Below are 27948 nucleotides of genomic sequence, written 5' to 3' on the forward strand. Positions count from 1 at the left end.
TTTGAATGCATTTATCCGATTAGTAGCATGAACAAGAAAAAAAAAAAAAAATAAGTAGCATGTCATAAACTGAGCTAATTGGCAATAAGGCTTGGAGTTTAAAGGTTACAGTAAACAAACATGTTGCAGTGTTGTAATTTTATATGCTTTGTACAAATTAGCAGTCAAAAGAAATTAAACAAGAAAGCTACCCAAGTACTATCCAATTTTTTCTTACTCTTTCAGCCACAAGCTAAGTCCTAAAAATGAATACTAAATTTCAAAACACACACTCTGCAATAATATTCCTATATAAATATGTATTTCTAAAACACTTTATGGCAAAAATAAATTAAGTACATTTCCCAACTATCAGGAGTTCAATTAAAGTGTTTGACAAGTTAGTTGATCATATCTAATATGAATTTGAAAACTACCTGCAGAGAGTGTGCTTTGAAATTCTTTCTGAACAATATGCACCTTTGACATGAAGGACTGTCTAGAGATTTTAATCACAGAAATATGGCATATGCAACATTTTTACAAAAACACACCACACACAACAAATCAGTGACACAGCACTCACCCAAATATATGTAAAATTAAATGCAGAAAATAGCCCAGAAGGCAACAGCATTTAAGGGCTGTTTATTGAAGCTCTTTACATCTACATGACAGACAGCATTGGTCAGATATATTGAAGATATGCAGCAGAAAATGTAAGCCTCACTTTATAATTTGGCTATGTACCCGAATCAACAATGGGTATAAAGGCATTAAAAGGACAAATGTTTTGTATTTTCAGGACTAAAAACATTATTATGAAGAAGTGTACAACTAAAATAAAATATTTAAAAAAATTTTTTAGATTGTAATATTTTGAGTGGCATGTCTGCCTTAAATTCCTGATATATTTACAATGTTTCTCCACAGCATAAAGCCAATTGCTCATGAGTGTTTGTGTGCCAAGGTAATGCAGTTGAACAGCATTATTTCTACCCATCAACAACTATGCACGCGCACACACACATAGACAGAGATAATATGCACATACATACTGCCCACAAACACATTTAAAAAAACCTTAAGTACTGCATGCTGAGCTTCTGCATAAAATAGACAAACATTTTAACTTCTACAGTTTTCAGAAAAATAAAGGAGTAAATATCAAATGAGGAAAAAAAAGTTACCTTTGAGTCAGGAAAGCAGTCTTTGAAGAAAGTTGGTAACCAAGACAACAGTACAAAAAAAGTACTTCCCGTGCAGAGGTGAGCAATTATCACTGCCCTGGAGGGGAAAAAGAGTTGTGAGCATTTTACACTTGCCCAAGGAGGCCTGTCTTTATGTCAGTTAAAGAATAACATTACAAGTACTGGTTGTGCCAACATCAAAATCAAAGAAAAAAAAATACTTTACAAGAACAGCATAAATAAACTGGATTAAGTTATTAATGGCCTGTGTTTCTGCAAAAGGAAGAAGGTAAAGGTTATTCCCACAGTGAAAAGAAAAGGAAGTACACACCTAAAATGTTGCAGTTCTTTCCTTCTTTTCAAGAGGAATATAAACAGAGACAAAAAGACTCAATCTTTTGAAAAATGAAAAATTAAGACCTTGAGCAGTATAATGTTACCATCAATTCATTTTCTAACCCCATTATTTACATCATAGCATTACATCAAGCCAGTGCCTATTTCAGAGTTATCACATGAAAGGTTGAAAGCAATCCTGGGTGGAACACTAGCTAATAAGCACACAAAAATATAATAGGCCAAAAAAGTTATCAATTATTTAAAAAAAAAACAAAAAACAAAAAAAAAAACCAGACATCTCTTTGGAATGGCATCCCATCCAGAATTAGCTCTTTCCCCCTTATCCTACTACAGCTCTTTTTTGGCTTTATGTCTAAATAAGTACCCTGGGCAAGTGCCAACATGAGAGGGATGTCATCAAGTGTTTGCATTGCTAAATCACATGTTCAGGGAATGTTCTACACTTTCACTGGTATTTTTAACCCAAAATATTTTATCTTTTGGTTAATCTTACATTTATATTCACTCTAAAACCTTAACAGTAATATCTACCTTAATACTAGATGTGATAAAAGTATACTTTTTAATCAGGGAAAAATTGCAAATGCAAATCCAAAAAGTGAACTTTGAGACCCACGTTGCAACCCAATTCCTTAAGCTTATCTAATATATTCTTCACAATTTCTTTAAAATTTGGATCTTTGATACCTAAACAATTTGACATTACTTCTTTGAATGATACACAAGCCTTTCATTCCAGACCATTTATCGTATCATCACATTCTGCTTCAGAAATCAATCTGATATCAGACAAGACAAAAATTACCTCATTAAATTTAGACTTGGGAAAGCACAAACTTTCAACTCAAATACACACAACAGGCTCAATTTTCCTGTGGGGCTTTGACAAACTACTTCATTTAACCAAGCTTAATATAGAGTGGTGGTAGCAGCCCTTTATCTAGATCAGGGGTGACCACACTTTTTCGGCTTGCGAGCTACTTTTTAAATGACCGGGTCAAAATGATCTACCTACATTAAAAATCATATATAAATATCTATATATATAATTCACTAAGCCAGGAGACAAGTAGCCGACCATGGAAAGCACGCCACAAGGGGTGTGGATTATATAATTCACTAAACCGCCGACAAGTAAGACGCCAATGGCGCACGCAGGAAGGAGCCACGCCCACCAACTCTTAGACCATTGGATACGACGAAAAAATCACAGTCACGCCCACCAACTCGGACGCGACGCCTCGAAAAACATGCCGTCATTTCTGTTTGTCTGTGCCACATTCCACTTGCAGCTCTGAGCTACGTTGACTTTTCATTAGTCAACCTCAGTGGAATCTTGGTTCACACAGAGGCAGCGCGAGAGAGAGAGCCGCGCACACACACACACACACACACACACACACACACACACACACACACACACACACACACAGAGGCAACGCCAGAGAGAGAGACAAGCGCACACACAGGCAGCGCGTGAGAGAGAGCCACGCACACACACACACACACACACACACACACAGGCAGCGCCACAGAGAGACAGAGGCACACACAGGCAGCGCAAGAGAGAGCCACGCAATCCTTTAAAACTGAAGTTAAAACACAATGAAGGAAGCAGTCTTTAAAAATCAATAAGCCCTGTGCCTCTTTTTCATTAGCGTCTCACCTACTTCAGGCCCTGCAACAGTCGAGACGCTCTCTCTGCCTGACTCCACTACTGTCAGTCACCTGATTAAAAATGGCCTTTTGAATGTGAGCTATGGACCCGCTATACCACAGGAACACATTGCCTTCGAGCCTGCTCTCGCTCACTCTAACGTACCGGCTTTCTCTCTCTCCTCACTCGCTCACACACTGCACAGGGGAGAAATGCCCGAAGCACGAGTCTACACTGTGAATGCGATGATTATTTATTTAAAAATGGGCTTTTGAAGGGGAGCTGTGGACCCGCTATACCACAGGATCACCTGTGACATTGCCTTGACATTGTTTTCCTTTTATTTATAATCCTGTTGAGCAGATCAGACACCCAGGCAAACAACACTGAATAATCAATAGCTCCAACTACTTTCCCCGCCCCCACTCCTCACCTGAGTCGGTTTCGTCTCTGTTCAGCAGTGTTTGCCAAACTCGGTCCTGGTGAACCCCTGTGGCTGCAGGGTTTTGTTCCAACCAGATTCCTAATCATTAATGCCGGTTAAACTCATCCGGGATAAGTCGGTTTTTCAAACGCAGCCGTGTAGCAGATTAGTCTAGCAAGATGTAATAATCCGAGATGAATGCGCGCCCTCACGCTGAGTGAAAAGCCAATATATATTGAGTCTACAAAACATGATCACCAAGTCTGATAGGCTGCAACAAAATGATGAAAGAACGGGCGCATTTTTTTCACACAAGCTGAGTGGGTGGGTGTTAGTTAGTTAATTAGCAACTCGAAGGATTAAAAAACATTGAAAAAGCGGCGTGGATTGGTTTGCAGCGTGTAAAACTGTTTGTTTGTCGCGGATAATTTGCTATCCACACAGGGACGAACCGGGAAGCGAACCCACAATCTTCCACTGTCTCCTTACTGCAAAGCAGCCGTACTACTACAGCGCCACAAGGCAGTTAAAGAATGCACCGGGCCACATGTTCATTTTTTCCCCTGTGCTTAAAAGACATTAAAAAACTGTTTCTCAACTGTGACTCCCGAACAACTCAGTACGCGAAAAGCGGCCAGAATCGCAAACAACAATGAAAACTCTACGTGACTCACAGGTAGTGATGGGCCGTTCTATACTAAGGTTTCGACACTGTGTTGAGCTTTCGAAGCACTGCAGATTTTAATACTTGATCGAATAATGACATCTGTGATTTAAGGATTTCACATGTTCTTTCTCAAATGTGCTTACCTATATCATGGCAAAGTACAGGGATAAACCTTTATTTTCTGTCTACTCCGTTTTAATTAAGACAGACCAAACAAAACATTTAAGGCTATTAAATGTGATCTCAAGAAAAGATCAGGGTTAATTATAATACTAATAACAGGAGCGATTATAATGATACAGTGCAAAAGTAAATACTAATTGAAAGAGCTGGGAATGCATGAGGTGAGGCGTCTTATTTTGTTTAACTCTTGCTATCGTATAGTGCATTCTGCCTGTCGGCATTAGTTGTATTTATATTTTTTAGACATCAGACACTAGAAGCTGCTGACGAACCCTTCTCTTCGTTGTCAGTCTGTAGCTACGAAAAAATAAAAGCAATACGACTTTTAACAGACGTCATTGAAGTGTATCATAAGTTTCTGTAACATTAATGAAAATGGCCAGGAGGTGTCACGAGAGAGGTGAGTGTCAAATGCTTTGATGCTTCGATACGATTTCCGACACAATTGCTTCAAACGTGTTGATGCTTCGCGAGGCTTCACCCCGCCCATCACTACTCACAGGTTACTGAACGAGAAATCAGCAGACTAGCATGACGGATGGGGCGTAATGGGCGTCCTTCCCCTCTCCTCCGGATTTTTCAAATGTTAATTTTTTCCCTGTGCTTAAAAATCATTAAAAAAGCGGCCTGATTATGCGGCGTATGGTACGCCGCGGGTTGGCTAGTATATTATACTATTATATATTATACTATATATATATATATAATAAATAAATAAATAAATAAAATATATGAGTATACTTTATACATAAAATATATGTTGCTGTACCTTGCATAACTGAATAACCTTTATGGCACAATAACAATTCAATATTTATTTTCATGTTGGAAAAAGCTGACTCGCATAAACAAGCAGAGTCGAATAATGCAGTCAAGGAGGCAGCACATTTCATGTTTGGGTACTTTTCTTCTGAGTAAGTTCCAAAACTGTCCATGAGCCCCAGACTTCAGCTGAATGTCATCCTGTAGTGTCAAAATCTCATCCTCCACTGTTAGAGGAGTTTTAGGTGAAACTCACCTGCATCAAAAATTGCAACAATCATCTTCAACATCTTCTCTAAATGGATAGCACTTAAATGCAGCAATTGACTCAAGTAAAGCTGAGTCTTGAAACCGTCTGTCAAAGTCTGACAGACAATTTTCAATCTGCTCTGTGTAGCGTATGCTGTCAAGGTGCGCACACTCCTTCCATTGCGTCTCCAGCTCCGACACAAGGTTTTGGATGTTCCCCAAATCAAGGCGCTGCAGATTTGAGGAAAGATGTTGCATTTTTCGTTTGAAAGCATTAGGTGAGCTAATCATATTGACCATGGTTTTGTCTTTTCCTTGCAGCTGTAAATTAAGCTCATTCAACATGTTGGTCAGATCGGAAAAAAAATACCAAGTCTAGCAGCTCGTTAAGTTGCTTGTATTCTGCATGTTTAAAGACAAGGAGAACCTCCTTTTTCTCCGGCCAGGGGTATCGAAATCTCAGCAGGAATTTCTCCCTAGCCATCTGCCTCAACAAAGGACTCTTATCTCTCCATCTTGGAAGGACTTCTTATGCTTAATGATTGAGTGACTCACCCGGAACGATGCTTCGGTGAGTCTGCCTTTGTTTTTGAATTCAGCCAAGTGAAAAATGACGGCTGTTTGATTAACTTCGATTTTAGTTCCATTTCCTTTCTAGTTTTTATGAACAGTTTGAAAGTGCCTTTCCACATTTTCCTTCTTTGGAATAGCAATGATAGATTGACAGATCAGACAAACACACTTGTGAGAAAAAAAAAAAAAAGAATCCTCTTTCAATTCCACATCCAGCCCATACCCCCCCAAAATAACTTTTTTTTTTTTTTTAAATCCCTTCTTTAGTCAATAATAATAATAAAATAATTCATTACATTTATATAGCGCTTTTCTCAGTACTCAAAGCGCTATCCACACAGGGAGGAATCGGGAAGCGAACCCACAATCTTCCACAGTCTCCTTACTGCAAAGCAGCAGCACTACCACTGCGCAATATAAATTGGAAGGCTAACTAGATCACTTAGATTGCCGGAGTTTTGCAGTAGCTCGCGTGTTTGATCGTGCGTGCGGGATGACCAGTGTGTTAGAAGAAAACAGATCTCAGACTGGCCACCATGTATGTCAATCAAGTGGCAAATGCCATAGGGAAAATATATGACGAGTAACATTTAAAAAAAACAAAACATTTTTTTTCATGCAACGCGATCGACGTATTGGGCACCCCTGATCTAGATATACCAAATGAAGTCCGATGATGATTTTGGCACCAAGCTGTAGCTTTTTCCTAGCTGGCCATTTCTTCTCAACCCAATGTAAAATCACTGACTTTTGTCCCACTCCCAGAGGAAACATGGGAATTTTTATGCCCTGACTGCTTACCCCACAAGATGCACAGAACTTTCAGGTCCCCACATAGCAATAAACAGTTAATTGTAGTTCATTTTCTTGAGAAAATGTGCAAGTTTTTAAACATAGATTACAATATTAGAAGATATTAAATTCAAACAAAATTTAACAAAAATCCGTTACAATATACCATTATATGCTTAAATGCATTAAGACTTATTTTGGAAGAGCACCAATCCACCTTCTATAACTCAGTAGAAAGCCAACGTTCTATATTATCTAAAACTGCTGTTTTTTTATCAAATTTTTCTTTACAAGGACCTGTTCATAATTTTTCCAGAAACTGTCAAGAACTCATTAACGTAACTGTAAAATAAACATGCCTGGCCTCTGCTCAACCTTCGCATTTTACATGGCCATTTTATCCAATACAAGGAACCATTTTGGATGGGCCTCTCTAGCAGTATAGTTACTGCTAGAGAGTAGCAGTAGGTGTTGAACACAGAGTTTCAAGGATTGTTTTTTTAAGCATATTGTTGTACTTGTTCGGTTATTTTCATTGGTTTGATTTTGTTATGTTTTGTTACACTGTTTGGTTCTTAAATAAAAGTATTAAAAGAACACACAGACATCACACAAATAATCTTCAGGTATCAATGAAATACCTACTTTTTAGTTTCTACTCTAAATTCAAATGAAATCTTCCCAGAACAATTTCAAAACTACAATAAGGAGACAAAAATAAACATCAGCTAATGGGCCATGCTTTGTACTTACCACACTGGAGCTTTCTTAAACAGCTTATTCCAGGGAACTTTGGTATTTTTACTTTGTACTGAGCTACTGCCAAGAGTCTCCAGGGAAATAATGGGACCTAAATGTTAAAAACATTCAGAATGTTAACTCTAGTAAGAATAAAGATTTAATTACTGGTCAAATGAAGTTCTAAGCATTTATCTGTTTTATACACAGTCATATGATAAAGTTTGGGAACCCCTCTTAATTCTTTGGATTTTTTTTATCATTGGCTGAGCTTTCAAAGTAGCAACTTCCTTTTAATATATGCCATGCCTTATGGAAACAGTAGTATTTCAGCAGTGACATTAAGTTTATTGGATTAACAGAAAATATGTAATATGCATCATAACAAAATTAGACAGGGGCATTAATTTGGGCACCCCAACATCATCAATACTTAGTTGAGCTTCCTTTTGCAAATATAACAGCCACTAGACACTGTCCTCCTATGGCCTCTGATGAGTGTCTGGATTCTGGATGGAGGTATTTTTGACCATTCTTCCATACAAAATATCTCCGGTTCAGTTCAATTTGATGGCTGCCAAGCATGGAGAGCCTGCTTCAAATCATCCCATAGATTTTTGATGATATTCAAGTCAGGGGACTGTGATGGCCATTCCAGAACATTGTACTTCTCCCTCTGCATGAATGCCTTTGTAGATTTCGAACTGTGTTTTAGGTCATTGTCTTGTTGGAATATCCAACCCCTGCGTAACTTCAACTTTGTGACTGATGCTTGAACATTTACCTGAAGAATTTGTTGATATTGGGTTGAATTCATCCAACCCTCGACTTTAACAAGGGCCCCAGTCCCTGAACTAGCCACACAGCCCCACGGCATGATGGAACCTCCACCAAATTTGACAGTAGGTAGCAGGTGTTTTTCTTGGAATGCGGTGTTTTTCTTCCACCATGCAAAGCGCTTTTTGTTATGATCTTCAGGCAAGATGAAGGGGCCCGAGTTACCTCGAAAGCTTGCAGATTGTAATCTTTTTAGTTAGCCAATAAAAGGTGTCATTTTGCTTGACTTTTCATGTTATTTCACCAAGTAATAATTTGTTAGCGCTAATGTGATCTTTACTCAGTTTTTTGAGACTTTCGAATTTTAGTACTTTCATAATCTCTAAACTGCTCTGCTTGTGTATTGCGCCAATGTTTTTGAACCTCTTTACGATGTTCTACTTTGTCTTCTACTCTGTCGTTTATTTCCGTCCCTGCTTGGACCGCGGTTAGGTTTTCAATTCCACTTGGTCCGGGCTGAATATAACTTTCCTTATTTTCCGAATTTGCACAGATTATTATTGTTCTTTTTTCATTCACACAAATGAGATGTGACATATACACATATACACACACACACACACACACACAATGCTACTTACAAATAACTTTCTGCATTTCTTCATGTCATAAAAATAAAGACACTTGAAATATGTCTAGTAAAACCTTATGACTGGTTGATCAGGAGAAACTAGAAAACCACTAAACACAAACACTTAAGAGATGGCAGTGGTCATTTAAAATCATAACAGAAATATTTTTGCTGAGGAAAAAAAAAAAAGTTTGATAAATTTGATGTGTCCCCATCCCAAAACACACCTCAAATCATAAAAATGCATGCCATTGGTCCTTTACCTTGGCCTTGTAACAAGTGCTTCCACAAGAAGAAAGCCCACACAACAGACAGAAATCCAGAGAAATAGAACACACTCTCCCAGCCATACCATTCAAGTAGCAATGACCCAGCACCTCCGATCACAAGGGTTCTGAAAGAGCAAAGAAAAGTATTTTAGAAAACTGTCTGAATTTTCAAAAAAAAAAAAATTTACATTAGAAATATTTACACTGCACATGTACCCTCCACAAATAAATTCATCACCCCATATTTGATTTATTTATTACCTATTTTTGAAAGCCAGTCACCTAGGACTGATATTCAGATGAAATGCTGTGTGTTAGTCTTCATGTTACTCACTGAAATAATTTTAAAACCAAAAACTTTCACAAAATAAAATGGTAGTAAAGGCAAGAATAACCAAGTCACTTGCATAGTGTGCAGTTCTGCATGAGTTAAAAACCAAGACCAAAGAGGAAGTCAAGCAAATGGAGGCATTCGAAGTAGGTGTACTGCAGGCAATAGAAAAAAAAATCTGCTGGCTGGTACACTACAAATAAACATGTAGGAGAGGTTGGAGAATATGTATTAGTTCTAACATAATTAAGTAGGAAATGTGAACTTAGCAAACTGAAGAGAATAAATCCATCTTCAGGCACATTTAATTAAATTCACAGTTTGTGGGGGCTAAACGGTCTGAACCATGATGTCCCACTACCCAGAATGCCATCTCATAAACATACAGTAATTCCTGCAAGCCTTCCTAGGCTGCTAGAGTATACTTCAGCTTCCTACAATAATATGGAGAAAAAGTGGAAACACAAAATGGATGGATTTCTTAACCTATGCGTTTACTGTAATTCTTGTATATTCAGTTAACCATACTCTAGAGTTAATTTAGATGAACTGATTTAATCACTGCTGGGGGAACCAGCTTAGTAATGATAGATTTTGCATAAATACAGTATATTTTTGTTAATATTAATTGGGTCTTACAGTATATCATCTACAATAGAGTTTGAGTATCATTTCAGAATCAAGGTATGTCAATTTTGGGAATGCTTTGCTGCCTAGTCTGCATCACTCCCAAGCTCTAATTCAAAAGAACACAGTATATTTAAAAAAAAAAAAAAAATCAGTTGATGTTTTTGGCATATGCCATTCAGAATACAAGACTGGTTAATCTTTTATAAATTAAAAGGATAAAATTCTCCAGATGATGTACAAATACATGGTTACAACTACACATTCTGTTACATTTCTTACAATACAGACAAAAGTAAACCTGAAAAACATGTATGAATAAGGATGTCATTAACGGGTGAAACCCTCCTTCAGTTATGCTAGCTATTCATGCCATACACCATAATCATAAGTGAATCAAGTTGTCCACAGTTTAAATCAGTTGTGTAAAAAGAACAATCAACATTCTATTTGATTTATGTCAGCAATCTCTTAAACAAAACCTAAATTTATTTTTTCTTCTATTCACCTTACTGCTTTAACCCACTCTTTCCACAGACAGAACTACATGTCAAGTCAAATCACAATTTACTTAGAGAGTACATTTAAGGCCACAGAAATGGTTTCCAAAGTGCTGTACATGAAAACAGATAAATAAAACTAAAGATTAATAGATAAATTATTGAAAAGAACTAAATGGAAACAATAAACAATTGACAAACAACAAATCAGCAGTACATAAAAACACATCATGAATGACTAAAAATCCAGGGAGAAAAAGAAAAAAAAAGTGTTTTCAGCAAAAACACAGAGAGAGAGACAGACAGACAGACAGAGACAGACAGACAGTGTATAAACACAAGAGATGAATGACGCAACACATTTTATGAATCCAGAATGACATCAACAGCCAGTCCTTGGCATGGTTAAATACATTTCTGTGACCCTGGAGATTGCTAATGAGATGAACGTCAAGGAGGATATCAGTTCCAATGCTTAGCCCAATTAGTCTGGAGTGCCTGGAACATGTTTAGTTTGTTTTCTTCTCCAGAGCTGTGAATTCCTGGGATACTTAGCCATATTCCAACAAAATCCAGTATAAGGCAGGAATAAACCCTAACACACAGGAATCCAGTCCATCACAGGGCAGGCCAGGGAACTTGTACTCCAAATCTACTAGCTCAGCTTAATAATAAAAAGCAAGTTACAGGAAATAAGTACAGTAGAGGTGTCTGGGATATATTTTGAACAACATACTTCATAGGTTCTGCAAGTGTTATGATGGACCCTTTCCCAGCCGGGATGGCATAATAGGACAGTATGAAAGGAGACATAACCCGGCCGGAATGAGACTGAAGCAATATCCCATACAAAAGGATAAATTAATGAATAATGTAGGTGATTAGGTGCATCAAGGGCAGTTCCTCCCCCTGTAAGGTAGATGGCAGTTCTCCGCTGGTATGGACCCAGTAAGGATGCCCACAGGTATGTATCACAGTCATAGTTCCGAGAGACAATTCTGTCAGGGTCCTTGGGTGCTGCCAGAGGATGCTGCAGGGAGAAGGACTTCCTGCTTCAAGAGGCTTCCGTCTGACCTGGAAATGCTTCCACTGGGCTAAGCCCCAGTACTGGAAGTACTTCCAGGTCTGACATAAAAATGAGCCGTTCAGCCTCCTCCAGTAATTCAGAGTTGGGAGGCAAAAGGCAAAGCTCACCTGGAGGAGGGAAAAAAAAGAGGAGTGTGCATTGGAAGATTGTGGAACCGATCTGTAAAAGAGGTACTTTGTGATATAAAAACCTCTCTTTTGCACCTGGGACTGTTTAGTGTGTTGTGTCGGGTTTTGGGCTCAGTGGTGCTCCTTGTCTTTTACAGTTCATATCATTAGAAGGAGAATGTGAACTAAGAAGTACAGGCTATGAGTTACATTTAAAGTTCAAACATCTGTCTCCCATTGGAATTTCTGTTTCAATATGATCCCTCCAGTGAGCCACCTTTAAATAAAAAATTATCCACCACTGAGGAATAAAAAAAAAAGCTGTCATCCGTTTTTTATGCAAGCATTCTGTCAGAAGTACTCCGTTTACCAGTTTTTTCATATGCACATTTTTTTCCACAAGGGACAAGTACGGCACAAGTATTAATATCTATCGCACAAATATGCACCCTAATGAAACTTTCAAAACAAAAGCATCATTTTCAACTGGATCCCCCTTTTTTTTTTTTTTTTTAAGTCACAGGAGCAGTCTCTCCTCACTGTCAAGCAGCCAATAACCAACAAAGGAGCAACATCATACACTCTCTTCCACCTAGTACCTGGGTGTGCCTCCTTATTTTGGCTGCCATGCCAGATTCCACCCTGTCCTCCCCTGACTTGAGTTGATGCTTGCCAAAATTGATGGGTCAAACAACATTATTCCAGCAGGTCTTAATGAATGAGCAATAGTTTTATTTTCAGACTAATGTCTTTAGCAACACATTTATACATGTAATGAGCATAGAACAGAACTATATTCAGCATTTTTGGTGCTGTAAACTTCTCAATACCATCAGTTCATCTATAACCTGGTATTTAAAGAGGTGTCCACGTGTGATTTTCACCACATACTTCAGAGTTTGATCACATCCCACAGATGTGTGTTATGTCATTTGGCAATGTTGATTTGGCCAGGTTGGTGCAGCCCTGCCCAGGAACAATCCCTGGCTTAAGGGACTCACTGACCTTCAACTGCATGAGGTAAACATGAAAAGAAGTAGATGGACACAAAATCTTGTTGAGTTCTGTATGTCTTATTAATTTATTTGGAAGAGTGTAAGTCTTAATAAAATAAAAATGCACTATATTTCAAATCACTCAAGCAGTCACAAATATGCACAAATAAACTAAGCTCACTCCACTGATACTTTACAAAAAGCTGACCACTTTGTGATTGATATTGATGAAACTGTAGATTTGCAAGTCAACTAACTGTGCGTTTATGCACAGTCTGCCTGAAGCAACAAGCTTGTTTAAGCATAAACATCTGTATTACTGCAACTCCACTGAACAGGACGTTAAATCAGATAATAAATATGGATCTCTATCAACTAAGTTGTGATAAGCAAGTACAGACATTAGGTTTACTGTTTGCAAAAAATACGGCATGAGTTTGGCTGTCCTAGCCAGCATATTTACATAGGGTGCCTTCTACTTACACAGTTATAACAAACTTGTAGTAGCTTATATTGTCTCACACAACAATGACATTAATTCTCAGAGTAACATAACATAATATGCAACATAACATTCTCAAAATTCAATAAAGGTCACAGGGATTCAGAGCCAACAGTGTCGGTATCAGGCATAACACAGGTACCAATCCACACTATCATTGGGTTCTGTTACATGCAAATATCCAACCTCCAGTTCTTGAGGCCTATCAATCCAACACAGGATGTCAGAGGGGAAAAAAAATGTATACAAGAACAACATTAAAAATAAAACATTTCAGGGAGAAATTTCTTAGGATTTGCTTGTTTCATACAAAAAACAACTTATTGGCACTATTTTAAACTCCATTTTTCCATTAATGAATTCTTAATCCAGTGTCATACATCACTGAACCTCTCCAGGGATTGTCAAGTGAAAGGCAGGAAACTTGTCCTGAAGGAGATGCCAGAAGAAGTTTTAAAAAAAAATACTACAAAGCAAGCAGTGCCGCCGTTTCATTAAACACTGTTAAAGATTTGCATTCTGTAGTATTTCCACCCTCCTATAGAACAAATATTCCAAACAGAAGGTGTGTCTGTTATATATATGTTTTTTTAATAAAATGTGTTTCTGTATTCTGATACGACTTCTTAATTTCCTGTACACTTATTATATAATTGGCCATTTCATTTTCTTTATATTCAATATTTCCTCCACAAATCCCTTGAAAAGCTGAAGTTTACTAACAATTGTCAATTTAATCTCAATTGTCTTCTTATTTTAAGCTCTCCCAGACCTGCCTATATACAAAGCATGGTAAAATGAAAACCAACGGAAGTCTAACATTTTACTCTTCCTTCGAATGTTTCGATTCACTTGAAGGCTTAAATGCATCTGCCAGTTGAGGTAATAGGGATACTTGGAAGTTGTGGAGATGGCATTTGGCTTTTTATGAGATACCCTGAATGCAAGTACCGTACTTTGCTGCAAAAGTTTGTTCTTAAAAGGATGCAATTAACTAAATTTTCATCATGCTTGATGAATCATCATAGTCTTTTCTTTTTCCCCCTAGTTCTTACAGCAAAATTAATGAAATACTTCCCACACAATACTCTTGTCGCCTTTTTCACTTCAAACAAGGAATTTGCAGGAATCTTTGAATAAATTAAAAAAAAAAAAAAAAATCAGAACAGATTTTACTAAGAACAGTGAGATGGTTCACAAGTTATTTTCCGCCACTTTTATTGTAACTTGCTTTAGCTCTGATGCCTAAGTGCATCAAAAACCATCAATGTTAATTCATAAAATCTCCCTTTTGCACACATACACAATATATTGCATTTCAAAATAGTATAGAGTCTCATATCTAAACAGAGGTTTCTTTTCAGACTAAAAGGCTAATTCATTCTCTATACCACCCTCTATTTGTAAAGAAAAAGACAACATATCCATATGCATAAGGAATGAGCTTCCAATGCACTAAGCAAAATGCATACCCTGCACCCCCTACATAAATCTATTTACAGCATTAGCAGTGTCTCTCACCCCTTTCTAACATTGCTCAAGGACAAGTCTTTTGATGGACACACCATACTCTACAGCAGTGCTCCGCAACCTTTTCTCACCTACGACACACCAACGTTCTTCCTAGAATTCCGCAGCACATCAAAAGCCAAAATATATAGCAGTGACGTAGCAGGGGGGTGGCGGGGTTTTGTCCGGTCCGAGCGCAAGCTATTTAGAGGCGTCCAAACTACTGTTGTTTCCTTTTTTTTTTGTTACTTTTAGGAGGCGCAAAAAAAATTTCTTTCAGCTTTGGGGCGTCACATTTTTCACCGCCCTGGGCAACATGATCTCCAGCTACGCCACTGATACTGTATATAGATATTAATTTAATACACAAATTTTACAATAAATTTTCATTTTTTATTATAAGTATACATTTATTATAAGTATACATACATAAAAACTATACTATTTTTACTTTTATGCAATCTTAATAATTATTATAACATAATGACTGATTAATGTGATACCTGCGCTTGTTTCAATGAACACAAAAGTTTTATATTCGGCTCAATATTTGACAGCGCAACCCGAAGTTCTTGGTCAAGATCTTTTAAGCATGACCGCTTATCATTTTTAATTAACACAAGAGTTGAAAAACTTTGCTCACATGAATATGTCGTCGAAAATGGAAGTAGTGTTAGGATGGCCTTGTCAGAAATGCGAGGATATTCTTTCTTAACGGAAATCCAGAAAACATCTAATGGAACTTCGGTGAAATGAAGTTTTAACGTCCCGTCATTACTTAATTCTATAAATTCCTCTCGAATTTGCAGTGACAGTGCTTCCGTAGAATTTATTGCATTGGTTGCAAAAGGATTTCGAATCCAATCGTATTGTTCCGTATTAATAGAATAAAAATAGTGATCAAATTTCTGCTGAAGCATACTTAAATGTTGTTGGGCCAAATCCACAATTAATTGCTTGTTTTCAGTCGTACTATGGTTGGTCCTTTGGTACATTTCTAAACATCCTTTTTGCAACTCTTCCTGCCAAAGTTCGAGTTTTTTTTTGAACCCCTGTAATTTATCGGAGCACATCAATATATTCTCATTCCGTCCTTGCATTTTTTTATTAAGTTCATTCAGATGCTCGAATATATCAGCCATGTATGCAAGTTTGGCTATCCAGTAATCATCATCGAGGCGCTGGTATAGTTCGGGCATATTTTGATCTAAAAGAAACTCACGCACCTCGTAGCGAAGCTCAAACAATCTAGCCAAAACTTTGCCTCGGGATAGCCAACGAACTTCAGTATAAAACAATAAGGATTCATATTCAGCTCCCATTTCTGCACAGAGTATTCCAAAGATTCGCGAATTTAGGGCTCTCGATTTAATTATGTTTATGATTTTAATGCATTCATTCATCGTGTTCAAAAGTTCCTCTGGCAAATTCTTGACCATCAATGCTTCTCGATGTATGCAGCAGTGTGTAATTTGTATTATAGGATTTTTTTGTTTTACACAAGAGACAAAACCTTTTTTACTACCCGTCATTGCCACAGCGCCATCCGTGCAAATAGCAATGCAATTGCTCCATTGAATATTATATATTTTGAAGAAATCATCGGTTACTCGGAAAATTTCTTCACCGGTAGTTCGCTCTGGAACCTCCTTACAAAATAAATAATGTTCTTTAATAAAGTCCTCGTCAACGAAACGTACAATAGCTATCAGTTGTGCTTTATTTTTAATATCGGTTGATTCGTCGATTTGAAGCGCAAATTTTTCAGCCAATATCAGTTTTCTAATCAGTGTTCCTAAAATATCGCTTGACATGTCGTGAATACGTCTTTTAACAGTATCGGCAGACAACGAAACTTTATTCACTTCCTTAACTTCATTGGGCCCAAGCATAAGTCGAACAATTTCCATGCATGCTGGTTTAATAAGTGTTTCCCCGATAGTATGTGGTCTTTTCTGACGTGCAATTAATTTTGCAACATGGTAGCTAGCTTCTAAGGCCTTTTCAGAAACCGTAACGGCCGATTTCATAAATTGCTTCTGTTTTTGATTTTGTTTTAAGAGCCTCTGAAAATATTGTTTGTCTTTTTTGGCGTAACTGGGATGGTTTGAATTTAGATGGCGATTTAGTTTACTGGGTGCCATTGCCTCGTTTGATAGCTGATCGCCGCAAATGATGCATTGTGGCTTTGGTGCCGTTTCGTCACCACACCACGAGAATCCATATCGAATGTAGTCTTCGTTGTACTTCCTTTTCACAATCTTCTTTGTTTTTTTTGCAACACTTGTGCTGGGTTCTTCATCATCTGTACGTGAAGACGAATCTTTTCCACGTAAAAATTTATCCATATTTAAAGGGGTATAAAACTAAATATGAATCACACGAAGAACGTTAACCATACACAATTCAGCAACACAACTAATAGTAAAGAATGATAACTACTGTCGCAAGACGAGTGAATGCCACGTAGCACGACTAATACGTCGGCTTGAATTGAATCTACGTGAGGGCACAGAGCGCTCTGCCTATCAAAGCATACTACGGAGTTGTCTGGCGACTACGTAGGGCCTACGTCGTAGGCGACAGGCGCCAGGCGATGGGATTTATTATTTCAGAGAAATGACACATAAAATTATGAAACCTTTAAAAGGTTATTTACGAAAATATTTCATTGCACGTATTCTCGTTATTGTGTTTCTAAGGAGGACCGTTGAAATATTATTTAGTTAGAAAATTGTCTTATTTGACCGCGGCACACCTGTATCGGCTCAAGGCACACCAGTGTGCCGTGGCACACCGGTTGCGGAGCACTGCTCTACAGTATAACAATACTAGGTCATCACCAAAAAAAAAATTATTTAAAAATTGCTAAACCAGAAATATGTAGCAATATCTTGGTGACTGTTCATGAGCATTGTTAGATTAGTTGCAGGGTGGCATTGCAATTAGCATTACTACCTTACAGTCCAGAGTCCCAAGTCTGAATACTGACCCAAGCACCCTATGTGAAAATAATGTACGTTCTCCTCCAGTATTCCATGTATCCTCCAACGTACTACAGATGTTCGATTTGCTATTACATCCTGTGTTAATAAGGCTGTGCAAGTGTACTTGAGGTAGCAACGTGATTAGTAGCAACCCTTCTAGGATTGGATTTCTGCTTTACAGTTTATGCTGCTGGGATAAGTTCTAGTTGCCACAAGTCTGCACTGGACTGAGTTTAAAGGGATGGGTGGCATTTAATGCCTAAAATTCGTATCTGACTATGCCACTGCTTGAACAGCTACTGACATTTCATCCATTAAGAATTCTTGAGGTATGACATTTTAACATATAAACAGCACACCTGAAATGGATAATTTGTTAACCACGAACTAAGAGTGAACAAGACATGGAATGGCAGTGAGGTGGTAGACATTGATGTCACCTGGATTGATTGAAAACTGTGATCCTGACTTAAGACAACTGGTTCACTCAAAAGCTACCTGAAACATAAGATCCCAAAACTTATGAAAATTGCCCGTGCATTTATAATGGGAACCCAATGGCTGAACCTTGAATGCCCAACTTGGGACTGCAGTAATGTGCTACAAATATAGCAAATCATCCCTTCTGCTTCTCTAATGATGGCAATACTTGAAGCACAATAATAGTATTTGCACATTATCTAAACTTAACGAAGAGAATTTAAAATTATCTGAATATGAAAGGATCATTATAAAAACAAATCATTACTTGGCTGGGACGCTAATGAAATAGAAGGATGGGAGACAGAGGATTGCCGAGGTAATACCTCATCTGGGACGCTAGAGGGCAGCCCTCCTGGGCGGCTCTGACACCACGGATTCCCACGGGGCATGCTGGGAACTGGAGTTTGCTACAGCCCTGCTGGGGTTCCGTGAGTGCCACCAGGGGGAACTACAGAGCCCTAAAGAGGATTTCCTGATGAATCACCTGGAGCACTCCCAGGTGATGAATAAAAGGAGCCACCTCATTCCATTTGAGGAGCCACAGTCGGGAGGAGGAAGGTGAAGCTTACTGGGAGAGGAGTGGGGGTGGGGAAAAAAAAAAAAAAAAAAAAAAAAAAAAAAAAAAGAGAGGAAGGACCATGTTTGTAGTACTTTGTTTTACATGCTGTGCTGTGGGGAGAAAAGAAAAAGTGCTCCACCACGAGAATAAGTGTGTGTGGCAAACTTGTGCCTCTGGGTTTGGGGAGCTGTATGCGCCCTGGTGGTCCACAGAAGTTATAAACATGGTCAATCTAAAAATTATTAATTTTGTGGGTGTCTTGCCTGTAACTGACTTGATACAGGAAAAAAAAAAAATTGTAAATTTAAAAAACAAAGAAATTAAATCAACAGAATTCAGGCTAGGCCTTTTTTCAAGGTCTATAAAAGGCAGAACATATGTTGCATTTAAAAATTTGTACACATAACAAAACGTGAGGCTAAGAAAATCTTAAGGATTCACGTATAAGCAGAACCTCCTGCTTTCCTGAATAACTTTATCAATATGTATTCCTGCTTAATTGTGCACTATTCTGAAATATCATTTAAGTGAATAATTAAAAAACCATGAATAAGACAAAGGACAAGTCAAGTTGCCACTAGGAAAGTCTCACTTACCCAAACTGAGAGCCTGTCCCAACAGTGCTAGATATGAAGGCTCTCTCATTTTCCCTCACCTTCTGAGAGAAAAGGCTTGCTAAAGATGGAAAATGTACACCTGTAAGAAGAAGGAAAAAAAAAAAAAGAATGTCTGGTCAAATTAAAGAATGTTCTCACATCCATAATATTTTCAAGTTGATCAGACTATCAAGACAAGAAATATTTCTGACTTGTCAAGAATGATTGCCTATTTTCCAAAAGTTGACATTTGCCTTTTATGCACTGCCATCTTTAAATGTTCAGATGATCGCTCATTTCCTTCACATGAGAGAATTAAATCCTATCTACCATGAATGACAGAAATTCATATTTTATCAGTTCTCGTCCAAGAATTTATCAATGAATGTGCTACTTCCAAGGCTAGACATAAAAGACTGATTAAATGAACCAACACCCGTTCCATGTACTTTCATTCAAACAAAATAAATAAAACACTTGTTTTAAGTTGTGATTCAAAATTGAATAATATTAAAATTATAATATACAGCTTCCCCAACCAAATCCCAGATCAATGTCATCTCCCCAGGGTGACACAGTAGAGCAGAGGTTAGAATTGCTGCCTTACAAATCCAGCAACCCAAGTTAAAATCTGACATTGTCACCTGTATGGCATTTACTGTACATGTTCTCCCTGTGGTTGAGAGTTTTTAATTGAATATGCCCAAATATGGGCAGGTGGAATTGTTAGGAACTTGCCCCCAGTATGAGTGGGGTCTGTGATGAACGTACCCTCTATGACCCCAAGATTAAGCATGTTAGTGTATATTATATGAAGAGTATTCTGTGGAGCAGATGAATAAAGAATAGACAGGAAGAATAAACATTTCCATAAACTAGCCAAGTTCTTAATCGAACATTCTAACTGGTCTTTCACCAAAACAAAATATAGAACATTAAGTTTCAGAGTTTATTGAAATCGTGAATTATCCAGAACATTGAAGGGGACTTTAAGATGTCACATTGATGACCTGAAATAACCTGAATTACCTTAAGTTACCTGAAAATGTCATTATAAAAAAAGGAGTTCACCGAACCCAAAAACCATAATTACAATGTGCAAAATACCAAGGAAAATGAAAGAAATTTTAATTAAGAAAAAAGATCATAACAAAGGGAAGTTTTATACTCTCTATACTGTACTATAATAGCTTTGGTATTACAAAAGAATGAACTTTAAACATTTTACCTGGTACCAGAAAAGCAGGTTTGTCTATACCGTATACTGTAGCTAAACTGCAATTATTTCTGAGTATTCATCAGTTTGTTTTATACAACAGAGGGAGTGACAACATAATAATTACTCTAAACAGGTATGGTTGCAAATTTCAAATTCTTGTTATGCTTCAGATTGTATCTGTGTGTACTAACTCCAATATCTACTGCAATTCATTTTACAAGGATCAAAAGTAACCAGAGCGTAATTTACAGCTTAGCCAAGGCAGCATGACAAAATGTGACACAGCAACAGCTGGGGGCTCATGTATAAATGGTGCGTGCGCACAGAAATTTTGCATACAAACGTTTCCACGCTCAAATCACGATGTACAGTTAGGTCCATAAATATTTGGACAGAGACAATTTTTTTCTAATTTTGGTTCTGTACATTACCACAATGAATTTTAAATGAAAAAACTCAGATGCAGTTGAAGTGCAGACTTTCAGCTTTAATTCAGTGGGGTGAACAAAACGATAGCATAAAAATGTGAGGCAACTGAAGCATTTTTTCTTTTTTTTATATAAACACAATCCCTTCATTTCAGGGGCTCAAAAGTAATTGGACAAATTAAATACCTGGAAATAAAATGTTCATTTCTAATACTTGGTTGAAAACCTTTTGCTGGCAATGACAGCCTGAAGTCTTGAACTCATGGACATCACCAGATGCTGGGTTTCCTCCTTTTTAATGCTCTGCCAGGCCTTTACTGCAGCGGCTTTCAGTTGCTGTTTGTTTGTGGGCCTTTCTGTCCGAAGTTTAGTCTTCAACAAGTGAAATGCATGCTCAATTGGGTTAAGATCAGGTGACTGACTTGGCCATTCAAGAATTTTCCACTTCTTTGCTTTAATAAATTCCTGGGTTGCTTTGGCTATAGTTTTGGGTCATTGTCCATCTGTATCATGAAACGCTGCCCAATCAAATTGACTGCATTTAGCTGGATTTGAGCAGACAGTATGTCTCTGAACACCTCAGAATTCATTTGGCTGCTTCTGTCCTGTGTCACATCATCAATAAACACTAGTGTCCCAGTGCCACTGGCAGCCATGCACGCCCAAGCCATCACACTGCCTCCACCGTGTTTTACAGATGATGTGGTATGCTTTGTATAATAAGCTGTTCCACGCCTTCTCCATACTTTTTTCTTGCCATCATTCTGGTAGAGGTTGATCTTGGTTTCGTCTGTCCAAAGAATGTTTTTCCAGAACTGTGCTGGCTTTTTTAGATGTTCTTTAGCAAAGTCCAATCTAGCCTTTCTATTCTTGAGGCTTATGAGTGGCTTGCACCCTGCAGTGCATCCTCTGTATTTACTTTTATGCAGTCTTCTCTTTATGGTAGACTTGGATATCGATACGCCAACCCCCTGGAGAGTGTTGTTCACTTGGTTGGCTGTTGTGAAGGGGTTTCTCTTCACCATGGAAATGATTCTGCGATCATCCACCACTGTTGTCTTCCATGGACGTCCAGGGGCCTCATGTATAAATGGTGCGTACGAACGTTTCCACGCTCAAATCACAATATATAAAACCTGAACTTGGCGTAAAACCACGCATATTTCCACGGTTACTCATACCCTGGCGTACGCAATTTCTCCGCTCAGTTTTGCAGACTGGTGGCACCCAGCGTCAAAGCAGTGCTACTGTTCCTGTGTAGTTACCCTTTCTTTCTTAGACTCACATTCCTGACACGGCTTTATAAATACACTGAAATTAACTGCAAATTGTTTATTAGTGTAATTCATCCGATTGTAATTAACCTGTAGCAATATAATGGTCCAGGGAATAGCCATAGTACTGTATTAAAAATACCATAACTGCTTTAGCGTGGTTACTCTCACTGCACCTTCTTCTTCTGTCAGCTGCTCCCGTTAGGGGTTGCCACATCGGATCATCTTTTCCATATTACTCTCACTGCACCACTCGGAGTATTTATATCACTGCATCTGAGTGGGGAATCACAACAGCAGCTGATCGGAAAGAGAATTATCGGTATACAGCGTCAAGCACGCTGCCTCAGCCATGGCAAAACGGTTCAAAGCCTTTCCTGTACGGAACTCGCGGTTCAGAAACAGTTTCATCCCAAGAACTATAAACGCACTCAAGTGCTCCTTGTAGAACTGTTTGTACTTATAAGTACAATAACCCCACTGTAAACTTGCACTACAGTTATAAAATTGCACAACCTGCGCCACTTTATAAAGCGCGTATGATGACGATATCATTTTTAAGATGAAATGCAGCAAAATATGTTGATTATAGTATACAGATAAAACTTTAACTTCATTTAAATAATCTGTATCGTGAATAATTAAACAAGTGAGGACACGGTGCCGCAGCGCTAGCTAGTTCACGGATTGCTCCTGCCTTGCGCTGTATTCTTGCTGGTGCTGACGCGACACTGGAAGGATAGACGGATAGAATAATTAAACATGTACTATAAAGATATTTCTATGTTCCTTAAACATTTTGAAGAATCGGCGTTCTAAGCTTACAGATGGCTTAACGTCTATTACAGAGCTGATTGTGTGTCGATAGGGTATTTGGAGAAAGAAAAGTAAGGACAGGAATTGGAGGTTAGTACGTATGAAAGACATTACTTCTGTAATAAATTTCATCGAAGGTCGTGCATGGCGCAGCAAGCCTCTTGCGTGAGATATGAACAGTCACTGCGCCACCGTGTTCCCATGTTTAATAACATGCTTTCATTCCGATCATCATGAAAAAGATATCACGTATACATCTCAGTATTTTAATTATTCAGACAGCTGTAATATTACGAATGTAATGGATTCTTTGTCCTGTCGGAGAAAGAGAAAGAACGGAAACACGTAGTGATTCACACACGTAGAGCACATAGAAGATCAAACACAGAACAAAGCATTTAACGTGCTACTTTAGTTACGATGGGATTTGAGAAACTACTAAATAAACGATTTTAAGATGAAGTTTATGATGTTCTACTTTAATGACAAAATAAACTACGTCATTAAAGTGGAAATTTCGAGATTAAAGTTGACATTTCGTGCTTTTTTCCCCCACTGTGTGCCTATTTTTTTCTCTGTACCCTAATAAGCTTTCATATGACACTCAGACGGTGGACTACGAGTCGCCTTTTCACGCCGACTTTGATATGTGACAACTTTTTTATTTCGGGCACTGTGCGACTTTGTGAACTTGAGCTTTCGAGTTTCTCCGACACTATGTCACTCGATCAACTTCTTTTTGTTGATTATACCACTGTTTAAACCAACAAATAGTACGTTTTTCCTTTGCCTCCACTTGGTATTCACTGAAATTCTTATTTTCCCCAGTGTTTTTTCCATTGTCTTTTCACAGAAGGCGGAGCTTAAGGGCTATTTATATTGATTTGCATATTCAAAGAGGCGTAATTCAGGGAGGAGTTGGGGCGGGATAGAAAGCAGGTGCACGTGCGTTACTTTTCATGCTAATCGGGATTTATGTAGCGGAATAACGTGGAAGTTTGTATACACACATTCCCGCTTTTGTGCTTACGCCATGTTATAGTGGGAGTTCTACGCACAGCGTTATACATGAGGCCCCAGGTCTTTTTGCGTTGCCGAGTTCACCAGTGCTTGCTTTCTTTCTCAGGATGTACCAAACTGTAGATTTTGCCACTCGTAATATTGTAGCAATTTCTCAGATGGGTTTTTTCTGTTTTCGCAGCTTAAGGATGGCTTCTTTGGCTTCTTTCACCTGCATGGAGAGCTGCTTTGACCGCATGTTGTCTGTTCACAGCAAAATCTTCCACATGCAAGCACCACACCTCAAATCAACTCCAGGCCTTTTATGTGCTTAATTGATAATGACATAACGACGGACTTGCCCACACCTGCCCATGAAATAGCCTTTGAGTCAATTGTCCAATTACTTTTGAGCCCCTGAAATGAAGGGATTGTGTTTTAAAAAAATGCTTTAGTTGCCTCACATTTTTATGCAATCGTTTTGTTCACCCCACTGAATTTAAGCTGAAAGTCTGCACTTCAACTGCATCGGAGTTGTTTCATTTAAAATTCATTGTGGTAATGTACAGAACCAAAATTAGAAAAAAGTTGTCTCTGTCCAAATATTTATGGACCTAACTGTATAAAACCTAAACTTGGCGTAAAGCCACGCACACTTCCACGGTACCTCATACCCTGGCATACGCAAGTTCTCCGCTCGGTTTTGCAGACTGGTGGCACCCAGCGTCAAAGCAGTGCTACTGCTGCTGTATGGTTACGCTTTCTTTCTTAGATCCACATTCCTGACGCGGCTTTATAAATACATTGAAACTAATTGCATATTGTTTATTAGTGTAATGCATCCGATTGTAAGTAACCTGTAACAATAGAATGGTCCAGGGAATAGCCATAGTATTCCAAATACCATAACTGATTTAGTGTTGTTAATCTCATTGCACCTTCTTTTTCTTCTTTCAGCTGCTCCCGTTAAGGGTTGCCACAGCGGATCATCTTTTTCCATATTAGTCTCACTGCACCACTTGGAGTATTTATATCACTGTATCCGAGTTTGGAATCACAGCAGCAGCTGATCGGAAAGAGAATTATCAGTATACAGTATATCAAGCACACGCTGCCTCAGCCACGGCAAAACACTGCAGGGCCTTTCCTTTACGGACCTCGCGGTTCAGAAACAGTTTCATCCAAAGAACTTTCAACGCAATCAGTCAGTCCATCAAGTGCTCCTTGTAGAACTGTCTGTACTTATAAATTCAATCACCTCACTGTAAACTTTCACTATCTATATATATAATTCACTAAGCCAGGAGACAAGTAGCCGACCATGGAAAGCACGCCGGAAGGGGCGTGGATTCACTAAACCGACAAGTAGCCGACCATGGAAAGCATGCCGGAAGGGGCGTGGATTCACTAAACCGCCGACAAGTAAGACGCCAATGGCGCACGCAGGAAGGAGCCACGCCCACCAACTCTTAGACCATTGGATACGACGAAAAAATCAGTCGCGCCCAACAACTCGGACGCGACGCCTCGAAAAACATGCCGTCATTTCTGTTTGTCTGTGCCACATTCCACTTGCAGCTCTGAGCTACGTTGACTTTTCATTAGTCAACCTCAGTGGAATCTTGGTTCACACAGAGGCAGCGAGAGAGAGAGAGCTGCACGCACACGCACGCACGCACGCACGCACGCACGCACGCACACACACACACGCAACGCCAGAGAGAAAGACAAGCGCACACACAGGCAGCGCGTGAGATAGACCCACGCACACACACACAGACAGCGCCACAGAGAGACAGAGGCACACACAGGCAGCGCAAGAGAGAGCCGCGCAATCCTTTAAAACTGAAGTTAAAACACAATGAAGGAAGCAGTCTTTAAAAATCAATAAGCCCTGTGCCTCTTTTTCATTAGCGTCTCACCTGCTTCAGGTCCTGCAACAGTCGAGACGCTCTCTCTGCAGCTGACCTTCTCTGTGCCTGACTCCACTACTGTCAGTCACCTGATTAAAAATGGCCTTTTGAATGTGACATATGGACCCGCTATACCACAGGAACACATTGCCTTCGAGCCTGCTCTCGCTCACTCTAACGTACCGGCTTTCTCTCTCTCTCCTCAGTCGCTCACACACTGCACAGGGGAAAAATGCCCGAAGCACGAGTCTACCCTGAAACCGTTTCAGCCACACTTCCACGCCCCTCGCTACACTGTGAGTGCGATGATTATTTATTTAAAATGGGCTTTTGAAGGGGAGCTGTGGACCCGCTATACCACAGGATCACCTATGACATTGCCTTCACATTGTTTTCCTTTTATTTATAATCCTGTTGAGCAGATCAGACACCCAGGCAAACAACACTGAATAATCAATAGCTGCAACTACTTTCCCCGCCCCCACTCCTCACCTGAGTCGGTTTCTGTGAACCCCTATGGCTGCAGGGTTTTGTTCCAACCAGATTCCTAATCATTAATGCCGGTGAAACTCATCCGGGATAAGTCGGTTTTTCAAACGCAGCCGTGTAGCAGATTAGTCTAGCAAGATGTAATAATCCGAGATGAATGCGCGCCCTCGCGCTGAGTGAAAAGCCAATATATATTGAGTCTACAAAACATGATCACCAAGTCTTTGATAGGCTGCAACAAAATGATAAAAGAACGGGCACATTTTTTTCACACAAGCTGAGTGGGTGGGTGTTAGTTAGTTAATTAGCAACTCGAAGGATTAAAAAAACATTGAAAAAGCGGCGCAGATTGGTTTGCAGTGTGTAAAACAGTTTGTTTGTCGCGGATAATTTGCTATCCACACAGGGACAAACCGGGAAGCAAACCCACAATCTTCCACTGTCTACTTACTGCAAAGTAGCCGTACTACTACAGCGCCACAAGGCAGTTAAAGAATGCACCGGGCCACATGTTCATTTTTTTCCCCTGTGCTTAAAAGACATTAAAAAACTGTTTCTCAACTGTGACTCCCGAACAACTCAGTACGCGAAAAGCGGCCAGAATCGCAAACAACAATGAAAACTCTACGTGACTCACAGGTAGTGATGGGCCGCTCGATACTCAGGTTTCGACACTGTGTCGAGCTTTCGAAGCACTGCAGATTTTAATACTTGATCGAATAATGACATCTGTGATTTAAGGATTTCACATTTTCTTTCTCAAATGTGCTTACCTATATCATGGCAAAGTACAGGGATAAACCTTTATTTTCTGTCTACTCCGTTTTAATTAAGACAGACCAAACAAAACATTTAAGGCTATTAAATGTGATCTCAACAAAAGATCAGGGTTAATTATAATACTAATAACAGGAGCGATTATAATGATACAGTGCAAAAGTAAATACTAATTGAAAGAGCTGGGAATGCATGAGGTGAGGCGTCTTATTTTGTTTAACTCTTGCTATCGTATAGTGCATTCTGCATGTCGGCGTTAGTTATATTTATATTTTTTAGACATCAGACACTAGAAGCTGCTGACGAACCCTTCTCTTCGTTGTCAGTCTGTAGCTACGAAAAAATAAAAGCAATAAGAGTTTTAACAGACGTCATTAAAGTGTATCATAAGTTTCTGTAACGTTAATGAAAATGGCCAGGAGATGTCACGAGAGAGGTGAGTGTCAAATGCTTCGAAGCTTCGATACGATTTCCGACACAATTGCTTCAAACGTGTTGA

General features: G+C 38.8%; 1 protein-coding gene across 2 annotated transcripts in view; it reads right to left on the minus strand.

Annotated features, from left to right (window-relative positions):
• Window positions 1–27948, minus strand: part of LOC114659305 (solute carrier family 17 member 9-like) — a 55751-nt gene that overhangs the window by 15194 nt on the left and 12609 nt on the right. For both annotated transcript variants that reach the window (XM_028811723.2, XM_028811722.2), the window contains exons 4-7: window positions 19535–19634; window positions 9246–9376; window positions 7590–7686; window positions 1170–1266 (exon numbers count right to left, since the gene is read on the minus strand). In XM_028811723.2, the coding sequence (XP_028667556.1) occupies window positions 1170–1266; window positions 7590–7686; window positions 9246–9376; window positions 19535–19634 (425 nt within the window). The remainder of the gene's footprint in view (window positions 1–1169; window positions 1267–7589; window positions 7687–9245; window positions 9377–19534; window positions 19635–27948) is intronic.

Source organism: Erpetoichthys calabaricus, chromosome 10 (genome assembly GCF_900747795.2).
Source record: "Erpetoichthys calabaricus chromosome 10, fErpCal1.3, whole genome shotgun sequence".
Taxonomy (NCBI): Eukaryota; Metazoa; Chordata; class Cladistia; order Polypteriformes; family Polypteridae; genus Erpetoichthys; species Erpetoichthys calabaricus.